The 15407-nt window shown below is 45.7% G+C and overlaps 1 protein-coding gene across 2 annotated transcripts in view; it reads right to left on the bottom strand.

The window, feature by feature from the left end:
- DPYSL2 (dihydropyrimidinase like 2) overlaps positions 1 to 15407 on the bottom strand; it is a 116405-nt gene that overhangs the window by 59763 nt on the left and 41235 nt on the right. For both annotated transcript variants that reach the window (XM_068974736.1, XM_068974737.1), the window contains exons 2-3: positions 12936 to 13024; positions 10991 to 11175 (exon numbers count right to left, since the gene is read on the bottom strand). In XM_068974736.1, the coding sequence (XP_068830837.1) occupies positions 10991 to 11175; positions 12936 to 13024 (274 nt within the window). The remainder of the gene's footprint in view (positions 1 to 10990; positions 11176 to 12935; positions 13025 to 15407) is intronic.

The raw sequence follows: 15407 nt of genomic DNA, 5'->3' as shown, positions 1-15407 counted from the left end.
TGGTTTCTCCTGCTGTGTTGGAAATATGAATTCCATTAACATGGGGTGAAGATTAAGCTTGAATTTTTTTCTGATCCCCCCAAGTGGCAGGAAAGGGAAATAACCCATCTGGAATCAGCTGGTACATGACTGAATCCTTGGATCAAGAGAGATGAACAGTAGTAGAGAGACTATTGTTCAACAGTTAAGTCGTGTCTGACTCTTTGAGACCCCATGGACTGCAGCAAACCAGGCTTCCCTGTCCTTCACTATCTCCCAGAGTTTGCTCAAACTCATGTCCTTTGAATCAGTGATGCCATCCAACCATCTCCTCCTGACCCATGTCGTCCCCTTCTCCTCCTGCCCTCAATCTTTCCCAGCATCAGGGTCTTTTCCATTGAGTCGGCTCTTCACATCAGGTGGCCAAAGTATTGGAGCTTCAGTTTCAGCACCAGTCCTTCCAATGAATATTCAGGATTGACTTCCTTTAGGATTGACTGATTTGATATCCTTGCTGTCCAAGGGACTCTCAAGAGTCTTCTCCAGCACCACAGTTTGAAGCATCAATTCTTTGGCGCTCAGCTTTCTTTATGGTCCAACTCTCACATCCATACATGACTACTAGAAAAACCATAGCTTTGACCTTATGGAGCTTTGTTGGCAAAGTAGTATCTCTGCTTTTTAAAATTCTGTCTAGTTTTGTCATTGCTTTTCTTCTAAGGAGCAAATGTCTTTGAATTTCATGGTTGCAGTCACCCTCTGCAGTGATTTTGGGCCCAAGAAGATAAAATCTGCCACTTTTTCCCCATCTATTTGACATGTGATGGAACTGGATGTCATGATCTTGTTTTTTGAATGTTGAGATGTCAGATTAGATAGATGGATTAAACAGATGATATTGATTTATATAGATAAGAAACAGCTAGAAATATGAACTAGATGTATAGGAAAAACAACAAATGATGATAGCTGAGATGCCATGCCATCTGTCTCTCAGTCACGTCTGCCTCTTTGCAACCCAATGGACTATAGCCAAGAGATTCTCCAGGCAAGAATACTAGCGTGGGTTGCCATTTCCTTCTCCAGAGGATCTTTCTGACCCAGGGACCAAACCCATGTCTCCTGCATTGGCAGGCAGATTTTTTACCACTGAACCACCTGGGAAGCCCCAGTTGGTATTGATATTTAGATAGAGAATAGAGATGCTGGCTAAATCATAGATTAGATAGGTAGAAAGATCCATTGAACATTGACCCACTGATTCACACAAGTGCCAAAAGTGTCACAATAATCATTTACAGCACAGCCTCACTTACCTTGCATATAACCCTAAGAAATAGGAATTTATTATCTCCATCTTATAGACATGGAAATTGCCATCTAGAAATATACTGAGTGAGTGAAAGTCACTCAGTTGCCTCTGCGTCTGACTCTGCCCAACCCCATGGACTGTAGCCCACCAGGCTCCTCTGTCCATGGAATTCTCCAGGCAAGAATACCGGAATGGGTAGCTATTCCTTTCTCCAGGAGATCTTCCTGACTCAGAGATCGAACTCAGGTCTCCTGCATTGCACGCAGATTCTTTACCTTCTGAGCCACCAGGAAAGACATAGAAATTATGAGATCACACTCAAACAGAAAGTACTAGAAAGGGAAAATTAAACTTTGGGCTTCTGATTGCTGGACCTCGCCCTGCCCTGCCTGCCCTGTTCTTTGCAATTTCACCCTCTGCAACATGCTCCAGTTTCTCCCAGCTGAGAGAAAGAGAGAGAGGAGCTGAGACAGACCGTATGAATGCTTGCCTTAAAAATCTCTGATTCTATGTTATTATCAGGCCCCTTTGATTTTTCTCTCACAGGCTCTCCACAGGGAAGGATTCCAGGTCTGACCTATCATTAGAGGGAGATTAGGTCATAAACACTATTGACTCAACCTAAAGACAGTAGGGTTTCCTCGGGAAAACCAGCACAGCAGGTGGTCCACAGGGCTGGGCCTGGCGGTCCATATCCCAGCTACACTCTGCCTTCAGCATCCCCTCTCATCCCACGCTGTACCATCTATCATCTCTCACCCACCCTGACTCCAAGTCATGCGCATGAGTATTAAGTCACTTCAGTCATGTCTGATTCTGTGCGATCCTAGGAACTGCAGACCGCCAGATCCTCTGTCCATGGGATTCTGCAAAGTCCTACCAGCGCCCTACTAGGCACCAGCTAAACAAAACCTTCCAGGACACCAAGGACAGCACCCGAAGGAGGAGACCCTTTTCAGTGACCTGAGCTCAGCCCCATCCCGTTTCCTAAGTTTCTGAAGGGCATCCAGTTACAGGATCCACCCACTCCAGGTCACACCACTGGAATCCCTCTCCTTTGGCAAAGAGGCCAGGATACAGCAGAGAACTGAGGGCAGAAGGCACCTCTAGCTTTTAAGAAACCTTGGCAGATCTTCATTAAGTTTCAACAGAAATCCAACTGCTGGACTAGGCACCTGGATTTGGCTCTTAAGCCTGGCCACCACTGGAAGCTTTAAAACTACCAACCTACCTACTTAGAGGGCTTTCCTGGTGGCTCAGCGGTAAAGAATCCACCTGCAATGCAGGAGACCCAGGTTTGATCCCTGGGTCAGGAAGATCCCCTGGAGAAGGAAATGGCAACCCACAACAGTATTCTTGCCTGGAAAAATCCCTTGTGGGGAGGAGCCTGGTGGGCTGCAGTCCACAGGGTTGCACAGAGTTGGACATGACTTAGCGACTAAACCACCACCACCACCTACCTAGCACAGTCAAATCAGAAGTTCTGGTCTCTGGGCTTTGGGAAAACTCCCCAGGGGATTCCAGTGTGCAGCCGAGGTTTGCAACTGGCTCATCGCAGAATTTCCCTTCAGAGAATAGTCAGCCTCAGCCACAGGGACCCCACCCCCGCAGCATCCTCCCTATCATTAGGGGAACATTTAGTCACATTCAAAGAGCGCTGGCTCCCATAGGGGTTAACCAGAAAGAACTCTAATTTCTACTCACTGTCATTCCCCTGGGTCATTACCATGGCAGTTCAGACAGACTAAAAGCAAGGAATTTGGGTAAATGGCTTCACCAACAACAGCAGCCAGTTGAAGGCAGAGCCCTCAAAGCCCCAGGAAAATAATCATTTCCCGAGAAGAAACAGGGAAGTCCTTTCAAACAGGAGAAAGGGGAAAGCCAGGAAAAGGGCCCCCAGCGGAATGATCAGGGACCAGAGCAATGGATGGCAGGTAGAAAAAGGCAGACTCTTCTGCCTATGACAGTCATTTATCCCTTTAAGACACTGTGTACCATTAATCGTTTAAAGAAGGACAGAATGTTCACCTATTATGAAAAGACACTCTGATGAAAAGCACAGCAGTCCAGGGCCAATCTGGGCAGGGAGATGAAACAGCTGCTCTGTCCTAGTTCCTGTCTTCAACAGGAGGTACCTTCAAGAAAACCACTGAAAACGTACCTCATGGTAGTTTTCCTAAGTGACTAAGTGGATATGTCCCATCTTACTAATCACTTCTGACTTCTCCCCTACAACTCAACACTGAGGCTGTCCAGGGACCAGTCATATTGCCAGGCTTTGGAGAGAAGGTAAGCAGGCAGGGTGGGGGGAGTGATGGAATGCAGGGGGGTGGTTTCCAACTGTGCTTCCCCAAGCCCTAGGATTTCCCAGAGGCAGAGGAGGTGCCAAGACAGAGAGGAAGGAAGGAGTGGAAGAGGATCTGGGCTCTCCCATGGCCCACCAGTGAGCAACAGCTGCTCTCTTTCATCAGTCTCACTTGGAGGGGCTCCCATGTCAGATTTCACATGAGAAGAGGAGAACAATGCTAAAGATCCCAAGAGAAGAAGGAGCCATGGGGTCAAGGCTTTGGTCCAGACTCATGCTGCTGTTTATCAGGCAGCCAGCATGGGCAGCTCCCATGGATGCTGCGGGTCATATAGTAATGGATAGCGCCAGATCCATGCACTCTGGAAATCTCTGCCCAGCTCACTCAGCCAGCACAGGGAACAAGGGTCTCCTTGGACACATATGTGTCAGGCAGGCTCTTATCTAGCCATGCAGAACCCTGAGCCCATGCAATGCTGCCTGCCCCTCTCATCAAAGTTCAGGAAGACCTTGCTGAAGTCGATCACGGGCATATTCCCAACCACACCCCCTAGTTCTAGCTGTCACTCTGGGCAACAAGACTAACAGGACATTCCCAACCATCAGGATATCCTGCTTCATGGAAAGTCAGAGAATAGGCTCTAGGAGCAAGCAGTAATGAGACTCTCCACCCTCTGTGTACAGGAGTTAGACCTGATCACATAGGATGGAGATGCCTTCTTACGAGATGAATGTCACCCTTCTGTGGCCTGGGGTGACTCCTAAAGCTGTAACTGCCAGCTCTCAGGGCCAGAGGCCAGGCAACACACCCTGAATAGGTTAGGGTAAATGCCACAAGGTCCATGAAATAGGGTCTAGGGACCCAAACAGAACTGTCTCTGCTTCCAAAAGGGCCTCCATGTGTGTGTGCTCAGTTGTATCTAACTCTTTTGTGATCCTATGGACTGCAGCCCACCAGGCTCATCTGTCCATGGGATTTTCCAGGCAAGAACACTGTAGTAGGTTGCCATTTCCTTTTCCAGGGGATCTTCCTGACCCAGGGATAGAATCCAGGCCTCCTGCATTGCAGGCAGATTCTTTACCGTCTGAGCCACCAGGGAATGCTTGTATGTTAAAGTGCAATTATTTTGGATACACTATTGTTGTTCAGTCGAACAGTTGTGTCCAACTCTTTGTGACCCGGAAGACTGTAGCCTGCCAGGCTCCTCTGTCCATGGGATGTCCCAGGCAAGAATACCAGAGTGGGTTGCCATTTTCTTCTCCAGGGGATCTTCCCAACCCAGGGATCAAACTCATGTCTCCTGCATCTCCTGCACTGGTAGGTGGATTCTTTAGCACTGAGCCACCTGGTAAACTCCCAGAAGGTGCTAACAGACTTCTAAATCCCAGTGGGCTATGAGCTCAACTCATGAATGGCCTCCTTCATGAGAACAGCATCTATGGATGTGTGTGCTAGCCCTTCAGGAAGTGGGGGCTACATTCCAGAAGGCTTCATCTTTTCCACTCTCTTCCTCTGCTCTGCTTGGCACCAGGTATTAGGTGGTCAGGCCAAAATATCCCAGGGAGTGCATGGTTTCTTCCAGTTCCAGCCATTTGTGGCCAAGATTTGCACAGTGACACTTGAGCTGGCCCCATTCCATGGCATCGGCTTGCAGAAGGCACTCATGTCCATAGGTGAAACGTATACTTTCACCCACGTGGGGCTTGGGGGGATGTGAGGCGGAGTGGACAGAAAAGAGCCCACACCCACAACCCATCAGATAATGTGGCTTTCTAACTGCCAGTCCACCGGCAGATGTTGTGGGGACAACTCAGGTCGGGGACCCAGAGACTTTCGTCTGATGTGGTTGGGTTTTCCTGTAAGCACTTTCTAACCCAAGTCAAATGAAATGATGCAAAGGGAATAATCAAAGTATGGATTACAGACGCATTCATATTCCAGTGTATGTGTGTGTTCGCACATGGACCCATCAGAGGCAGGGAGCAAACCCAAGCGCCACGTGGATGAAGAAATGACAAGCAGTGGATGTGCCCCAGGGACGCTCCGAGCCACACCTGTCCAGGAAGGCCCTTCACCTTGATGTAGGCCTTCTGCCTCCACCAGCACAGCTCTCTAGGAAGAGCTAGATAAGCCAAGGGGCTTCAGAGATGACTGCTGAGTCCTCCGTGGTGCTCAGGGACCACCCTGTGCACTCAGAGAACAAGCTCCCTCATGAGAGGACCAGCATCCCCACTTCCTTCCAAAAGATGGAAGGAGCACTCCCCATTCATGACCTCAGGCTGATGCTCAGGCTCCGGGTTTTCCCCTCCCACTTCCCTTCCCCAACCATTCCAACAGTTGATTGGACCGCAGTGGCCAGGGATCAGTGAACATTGTTAACACCAGATGCGTAAACCCTCCTCCCCACCCCCAGGATTTTCGGTCCACTGGCATGACACTCAGATGAAGCAGGAAACCAAGTCCCATGAGCAAACAAGCTCATCCCATCATTCATTCATTCATTCAGCCACGCGTCATTGGAACAAGTGTCTCAGGGGTAAGACACTGCTGGGGGCGGGGGGAGGCAGGGGATGAAGATGAAAGAGACAGGGCCTCCCTGGTGGTCCAGTGGTTTGGACTCCACTTGCCAATACAGGGAACACAGATTCCATCTCTGGTCCAGGAAGATCCTACATGCCACAGAACAACTAAGCTGATGTGCCACAACTACTAAGCCTGTGCTCTAGAGCCAAGAGATGAAACAAGAGAAGCAACCACAATGAGAAGCCTGTGTGCAGCAACAAAGACTCAGAGCGGCCAAAAATAAATTAATTTACTAATTTTTATAAAGACAAAGAGGCAGAGGAGCCATGATCAAACCATAACACAGGACAAACGTCCTGAGGACTAAGGCAAGATCCTTAGCCATCTAGAGTCTGCAGATCTGGCATGGACCTCCAAGAGCCCAACTTTCCAACAGCTCCCCAAGCTGACAATCACCAGATTCAAACACAGATTCACAGCTCCCCTCAGACCCTCCAGGTCAAGAGGCTGGGTAGGGCTCAGGAAGCTGAATGGTTTAAGAGGCACCCCAGTCACATCAGGGAACCCCGTCTGCTGACCACACTTAGAGAAGCCCCGCTCCCACCAAATGGTCAGGTCGGTCCTCCTGCAGTCGGAGCCTCTTTCCTCTGGTTCTGTAGAGAACAGAGATCCAGAGGGTGTCTCTGTGGAGACGGGAGGTTTCTGGGACCTGATGTGAGATGGAACAATAATAACCACCACAGCTGAGTGCTAACTGAGGGCCGGGTCCTATTCTGTCGATCTCTGTGACAACTATGCCCATTTTGCAGATGAGGCTTAAAGCAGAGGTCACACAGGTAGCAGGTGGTGGAGCCACAGTTGCAGGTATGCACTACCATACCTGTAACCCGCACTGGTGAATTGGGTGAGTGTCCTGCCCTCTGGCCTCGGTCTTCCCCTCTATAAAAAGGAGATAACTGTTCTTGCCTGCTTCCTAAAGACTCTGGGGTCTGAACAACTCTGACAGTCACAGAGCCCCCAGGACACCAGCAGCACTTTCAACAAACAGCACCCTTGCCACCTCCATGACCCCTCAGCTGGTCTGGATGCCGCCTACAGGGTGTGTGTCTAGAGCCTTTGCCCACCCATCACCAGACCAAAAGGGCAAAGGACGTTCCCTCTGCCCCGCATGGAGGGCCCCTGACAAAGATCTCATTGTACATTTCTCAATAACAGCCTCTGTTTCATGGCAATAATATTATTGTCTGCCACTGACGTGTCACCTCCATTTCCAAACTGGCACTGTTTGGCTGCATTTTGCACTGCAGGCTGGGCCTTAGAGACAGAAATGGAGCCTCCAGGTCCCATGACCTGAGAAATGCACAGCAGGGAGCAGGTGAAGACACATCCAGTAACAGGACTCGGAGCAACGCAGAAAGATGGGAGAGAGGGTTGCGGGGAGCGTGGCACCAACTTCCTTCAACGGCTTATTTCTATGTTTTCACTTGAAACTCTTCAAAGTATCCGAAGTATTCAGTGCTGGCCTCAATATTCATTAAAGAATCTACAATCTCATTGAAAGAGCAGGTCATGGGTACCAACGAAGTCTCACTAAGCTAGCTATTATTCCTCTTTGCAAGGCTCCTCTCTGAAGCACACTCTAGCCACTCACTCACTTGAAGCAATACAGAATGCATAATTGGCAAGCAAAAAAAAAAATCTGATTTCCTCATCTGTATTACTACCACGTGTCTCCTAAGGGAAGGGCAGGCAGTAGTAATTCTACACAGGTCAGTAACCAGGGTGGGCACTTGCAAGAGCGGTTAATATTTCTCTAAGGATATAAAAGCAGTGGAGTTTGGAGTGTGACAACTTGGGACCACATTCCCACCACCTCTGCTTACTTTCATTCTTTGAGATTCGCTCATTAAATCTCCCCAATTTTTAACTGTGCCAGCAATTCTGCCTTAAAAGATGCTTGCATTCTGCCCAACTGAGTGGGGCAGGCAGTCAGATTTTTTTCCCCCTCTTCGCTCCGACGCACAATAAGGCCATCTGCTGCTTATTCTGGGCCTATGGTCCAGGAAGCAAGACTCTGGAGACATCCCACACCCCTCCACAGAAGGAACCCACCTGAAAGTCAGGGAAAGATGCTCACAGCTGCTGAGAAAGAAGGCCAAAGGGAAGGTCAGGGTGTCAGCAGGAAGGGATGTGCTCATGAGTGAAGGTGGGTGGGGGAGAGAAAGCAGAAAGAGACAAGAGGACGTCCCTGGTGGTCCAGTGATTAAGACTCTGCGCTTCTACTGCAGGGGCACGGGTTCAGCCCTGGTCAGGGAACTAAGATCCCACATGCCGCATAGCATGGCCAAAGAAAGAAAAGGACAAGAAGCAGGAAAGGAACCAAAGAATGGATCAAGTGAGAGGAGTGAAGAGGCAGAATCAAGAAAGCAGGATGGAGTCTTTCAAGTAAGACGGAGAAAAAGCAGAGCATTGACGGACCTGTGGAGCAAAGTGCAAGTGATTAGAGGCAAACTCCGTCTCTGAGCTCAGTGAGTTGCCAAATGTGGGAGCTGGAAAGGACATCCAGGATCCTCTAGTGCAAATCCTTTACCGTGCAGACGAGCAGCCGCAAGAACTGAGGTGATTCACCCAAAGGTCGCACAGCAAGTTGGTGTGGCAGGTAGACCAGATCTCCAGAATCCTCGTCGGGTATATTTATACCTCCTAAGGCTGTCCTTTGGCCCAATGACAGACATCACTGATCACTCCCTTGAAGTGAAATGAAAGTCACTCAGTCGTGTCCGACTCTGTGACCCCATGGACTGTAGCCCGCCAGGCTCCTCTGTCCATGGAATTCTCCAGAATACTGGAGTGGGTTGCCATGCCCTCCTCCAAGGGATCTTTGCAACCTGGGTCTTCTGCATTGCAGGCAGATTCTTTACCGTCTGAGCCACTGGGGAACCATTATTTGTGACTTACTAACAATCTGTGACCAAGGCACGGGCCTACAGGGCCCCGACAGGGACTCCAAACTGAGGCAGATTATAACCTTGACTTAGTCTTTCAGGCTGACACCCGAGGAGTCTGTTTCTCTGAGGTCCAGTGTGGCCCCGTGGCCTGCCCTAGAGGAGGTGTGGAAATTCCCACTGGTGCCGATAAGTCCTAACAGACAGCACTGACAAAGCAGCAGGCATTCACACTAGGCCAGTGTCCCAAAGTGTGTGTGCACACCACCCGCAACCACAAGAATGGTACTCTCTAGGTTAAGAGGTAACATGTGCAGTAAGAAAGAAGTAAGGCTTAAAAAAAAAGCTTTTTCTGGTCAGTGATGACACCCAGAAAACCAGAAAGGACACAAGAAGGTGAATGCTTGATTTAAAAAGTCAAAGAGCTCAGACTAGAAGGGGCTGGCAGTGTTCCTGACAGGTGGTAGGGAGAACAAGAGGAAGCTCAGAAACAGACTCTGCAATTACACATTAAAAAGAGCATCAATTCAAAAAGTAACCAGTAAGATAGGCTTTTCTAGAGCATAAAGCACTAAGTTCTTTCCACATTGACCCTCTTTTAAACTGAACTATAAGGTTTTAAGACAGACTGTATATTGGCTTTCACTCCTGGATAAAATCTTAAAAAAAGAAAGAAAGAAAGAAAGAAAATAATGCCAACTGCAGCAACATGGATGGACCTAGAGATGACCATACTAAGTGAAGAAAGTCAGATGGAAGAAGATAAACATCATATGATACTGCTTATATGTGGAATCTAAAGACTGATACAAATGAACTTATTTGTAAAAGACAGACTTACAGACATAGAAAACAAATTTATGGTTACCAAAGAGGAAAGGAGTAGGGGGAGGGAAAAATTACTAGTTTTTGACCTTCAGAGATACACACTACTATATATATTAATAAACAGATAAACAAGGACTGACTGTATAACATAGGAAACTATATTTACTATCGTGTAACAACTACAATAGAAAAGAATCTAAAAAAGAATAGACATACACCAATATATAACTGAATCACTTTGCTGTGCACCCGAAACTAACACAACTTTGTAAATCAACCACACTTCTATAAACAAATAAAAATTTAAAAACTATGTGTCTAGTGGGTCACTGTACAACTTGCCTACCTTCTCAAAATCAAAATGATATTTGTCAAAAGGACAATAAACAGGCATGCTGGAAACTGACCATTCACAAACAAACACTTCACATTTGCTAGGAAATATACTTTAGATTTGGCTGACTGAAAAGCATACATCTTACGGAGCAATATTCATGGGGCATCAAGGTGTCCATGGCAGAACAATCTTCATATCTCAACAACTGATATCTGCAGATGCTTCTCTGAGCAGGACTGCCCAACTCCATTTATGTCAAACCCCAAGCAGGAAGTAATCCTTCCATTTGATGTTCTTATCAGTAGAATTAAGTTCCTGGTTCAACAATTCATCTGCTGTACCCTGGCCTCATTCCAAAAAGATACACCCTTTGGGAATTCTTTAAAAGTCAAAATCAAATACTTAGGAGCAAAGGCTCAAAACTGATAGCCCTGAAGATTACTCCAAGGACTGCTGTTTTCAAAGTGATCACAATCAAATCACATTTTCAATCTAAGAAAGACAAAAGCTCTAGAGTAGAGAAAGCAAGAAGCCACTTTTTTTTTTTTATCCTACTGAAATTCTCAAGTTCAACCGAAGAATCTTAGAACTGGACAGAAAATGAGCCTAAGGCTGGCCTGTCCCCATCACTCCCCTTCCTTGGAAGACCCATCCACTGTTCAGTTTGGCAACCTTAAGAAGGAAAGACTCAACAACACAGACTCATGTTCACATGATAATGATTCTCAGGCACTAAGGATATCTTTGTAAGCTGTCTTACTGATCATGGTGGTTCCTCCAGCCAGGGCTGCCTTGGTGCCTTGAAAGAAGTCATCAGCAGAGGTCATCCCCTGATCAGGCATCTGGAAGCGGGTATGGACGTCAATCCCTCCAGGGATCACCATTCTGGAATGGGCTTCAATGGTCTTCACCCCTCCTGGCACAATCAGGTTTTCTCCTATTTGCCTAAATAAACAGGGTGGGCAATAATGATCATAAATGAAATGTCCTAAATCAAACAGCATCTGATAGACACTTTCACCAAGCCCATAAACATTTCTCCTCTATATTCCAAAGACTTTTCAGATTACTGGTATTGTTATTACTCATAATATCTCTACCCTACTCCCTACCCACAAGAAGCAATGTAGAGCATAATAGAAAACAAAATTTAAATAAGGCATCAGAGGCCAATTCAAGGTTTAGTTACCAGAAAACCCATATGACCAAATGATAACAAAGCCCCAAGGTATTCACATAAAATACCACCATACTTTATAACACACCCAGTTGAGTTACTTATCCTATAACAATTTTCTCCAGACCTGCTTTCACTTTACATTTATTTTCACCATATCCTTTTCAACAAAGGGAAATGAGGATTTAAAGGGTATGGAGTAAAACAAAACAAAGCAAAACTAATCACATTATTATTATAAAAAGTAAACACTATGATTGAAACTACTTAAAAATATGATTAGCAACTCAGATAACAGAGGTAGAAAATTATTCATTCATGATGAATAATGAATATAAATTAAATGCAGATATGCATTAATTAATATTTATTCATGGGTGACATGAATTCATTTCCCATTTTTTTTAAAAATACCTCTGCTACATCTTTCTGTCTGTTTTTTGAAAAGGCAAAACTAATCACCAAGGAGTTGGTCAAGTTCTAAAACAAATTAGTGATGACTAAAAATAGCACATGGGCTTATTCACTCTACCGCCAGAGTCTTACAGACCAGATCATGCTGCTTTCCAGTTGGGGGAAAATGGAACATGAAAGTCATGGTATTTGAGAGCCTGGAGCTGAGACTGTCACAAGCAAACACACATGGAGAAAACATTAAATGCTGCAATGTTAAAACCTCTTTTAGGATCATAAATCAGGGTGTGAGTTTCCAGGCAACAGACCCGTTCACTACACTTTTCCACTGCTCTGGACTGGTTTGTTGCTGGCCCTTGATAAATGCTGCTTATTTAAAAGATGTCATTTGCTACAGTGTTTGTCTTTAAACAGATGTGCTATTTCTCCAGAGCCCCGTGAGCTGTCCCAGTTGGAAGGGCATGAGGATACTGGGATGTTATCAATGCACTTAACCCTCTAGGGTCCAAAAATACCCTAATTCAATCACCGTTCTGTTGTTTTCTCCTTTGAAACACAATACACAGTAAACACAAGGGCAGTCCTATTTGTGTTCATTGACACTTAGAGAACGAAACCTAAAGTTGCCTTGAATGAGGCAGTAATTTGTCTCTGTGGCCTAGTAATTAATTGGGTACCCTTTGGCCCCAACAACTTGGATTCTTGATTAAGAAAGCAGATGTGCCATCATAATAGATGAGGCTGTATCTTGTATCTGTGTCCTTTGACTGTCCTACCCTCCCCACACAAAAACTACGTTCTAGGAACACCTTTAATATAGTCAATGGATCATAACCCAAGTATTTGGCAACAAAAAGACGTTGTGTCACATTGGTTAAAAATAGTCAATTACATAACACGTAAGGAAATGGGTGTGCATCTAATTGTAGCTTTGAATTCCCTAAATCTGAGCTTTCAAATTCACTAATAACCAGCAATCAAGCTGTGTTTAAACAGATATTAAGTTAGTCTCTCTTTGAAGTCACTAGAGCTGATACTAGGCATCTGAATTGGAGATAATGCTTAGGAACACGGCAAGGTACCCAGATTTGTCAAGTTGATGAGTTACACTTACTTGATCAACCCATCTTCCATGTATATGTCTGCATAGAATGACTGGTCATCATTAACAATTTTACCTCCTTTGATCAGAAGACGATCACTCTGAAACAAAGAAGGAGTAAAGTCATAATGCATTCCTGACCCAAGATAAGAGAAATGAGCTAAGAACACTTTGACTCTTCCAAAGGGATGCTCAGAATGAGCCAATTTGGGAAAGACTCACTGACCAAGGTGAACCTGTACGTGGCAACCTATTCATCACTTGGTGAGTCAACATACTGGCAAAATTCAAAGCTTATCCCAGAGGAAAAAAACCTCTTTCCATTAGACCCAAAAGCAAAAAAGAATTTAAAATTTAAAAAAAAAAAAAAAGCCCAACAATCTCTTTAAAGAGCTATTTAAAAACATTTCAGATAAAGAAGACAATTACTTTACATAGCTTTAGGCTAAACTTCATTTTAAAACAAAATACACCTACACGTAGGGGAAGTCAATTCTTGGCAAGGTTTGTGTGGGGGAAAAATTAACCAAAGTCTGTTGTCATGGGATACTCTACACAAATACATTTGGTTCAACCATAGCAAGGTTTCAATTCAGTCTGTTCTTTATCTTTGTGGTGAATCACAGCAACTGTAGGTGGGGAGAAAATGCTTCAAAGATGCACCATTTTAACTGTCCAGCTGTTAAGAAAAAGGTAAAGTTTTCAGATAAAGTAGATGAGAAGACAAGTTCTAAAACTCTCACACCATTATTGACTGTACATGTACTTATATTTTAATTGGTGCAAAAAAATATATGACAAGCAGCCCATAAGTCACAAGAATGTAACATAAACGTTACATTATGATTCATCTCTATAGCAAATGCTGTTGATGGAATCTTATGCTTAAATCCTGTGTTCAACGGATACACACCTGTATTATTCCACACAAGGGTTAAATGACTGCCCTTTTAATATGGTTTTAATATGGTCCATTTTAACAATAATTAACTCAAAATTCAATTAAAAATAATATTCTCATCAAGTGCAATTTATGTTTAGCACTTAACAAAAAGAGAAAATTAAAGCAACTCTTTAAAAAAATATACACACTGCTTGAGACATAGGGGAAGACTTTTACACATAAATGTACACACACGGGTTTTAAAGTATTTATTGTTTCTCTAACATAATGAAAAACATTAAGATTATTTTAATTGTGTACACTGTGGGGGCTTCGTCCTGCTGTAGACTTTGGAGAGACAGAATAAAGAGGCAGCAACAATTCCTGCATTTACATAAAATAAATGTGAAAACCTTTACAAAATCCTGCCCTGTAAACCATGTCACCCCAGCTGCCAATCAAACCTGTGAAGTGGATGGAGCCAGATAATCGTTCCCAGGACACAGATAGAAACTAAGACTCAGAGAGGTCAAACCACTGGGCCAAAGTCACCTGATCCAGTGCATGAACTGTCTACAATGACCTCCCCCACTTCCCCAGTACCCAGCTTTGACAGGATAAATATCCCTGGGGAGGCAAGGAGAAGCCCTGCCCTTCACCACCTGCTCGCTTAGTCACTGCGGTACCTGTCTCAGCCATCATGCGAATCCCGGAGCCAACATCATGTTAAGAAAAAGAGAGAGAGAGAGAGAAACATCACAGCCCAGCTCACTCGTGTGGCTTCTTACATAAGAGGTTGGCCGTGTTGATGGAGGGAGGGAAACCATGCTATAGGTCCCACTATCCTGCAACCAGATTTTGTTAAAGGATAAAGGGGGCGCTGTTTTGGGGGGAAAAATCAGTCTTGTTGATTGTTTGCTTTTTAAATTTTTTTCTCCCCACACTGTCAAACCGAAACTGCCTTTTTCATTCACGAAGACAGCGGATTACTTCAGGCTTGCAGCAAATCTGCTCTACACCCGGCCCCCCACCCCACGCCCCAGATTCCTTTCTCGGGCGCAATGAACATATAATGTGGTGTGCCCCCGCGCTCGGCCCTCTGGGATTTTGGGTCTCTCGCACTCAGGAAAAAGCTAGCAGCCACCGCCTCTGCTCCAGCAGCTCATCCTCTAAAGCCCTCCGGAGCACACGCCCCCTCCCCCGTGCGTTTGCTCCCACATCCCTCTCTTGCGGATGGGTGTGCCCTTGTGCATCCAGTGGAAGCCGGGGTGCCGGTGGCTAAGGAGGAAACCACAGAGAAAGCGCGCCCTCAGACCCAGCCCTAAACACATCGTGACTTTTCAAAGATTCTTTCTTTCCGTCACCGCCTCAGCCCTGGGTTCTACCAGCTGCAATCACGTTATCATTATATAACAATGAATTTCCCTCGCGTTCCTCCCTCCGCGGGATATCATTCGGGGATGCAGAGAGCTAGGACTGGCGAGAAGAGAAGATGGGGGCGGGGGAGAAGCGGGAACAAGAACCTGGGTTTATCTCCCAAGCATCGCAGAGTCATCGCTTGGAGCTCCTCCTGATTTATAGATTAAGGACCCCAGGGCCCA

This window comes from Capricornis sumatraensis, chromosome 6, assembly GCF_032405125.1.
Source record: "Capricornis sumatraensis isolate serow.1 chromosome 6, serow.2, whole genome shotgun sequence".
Lineage (NCBI taxonomy): Eukaryota > Metazoa > Chordata > Mammalia > Artiodactyla > Bovidae > Capricornis > Capricornis sumatraensis.
This window is presented reverse-complemented; position numbering and strand designations above follow the sequence as displayed.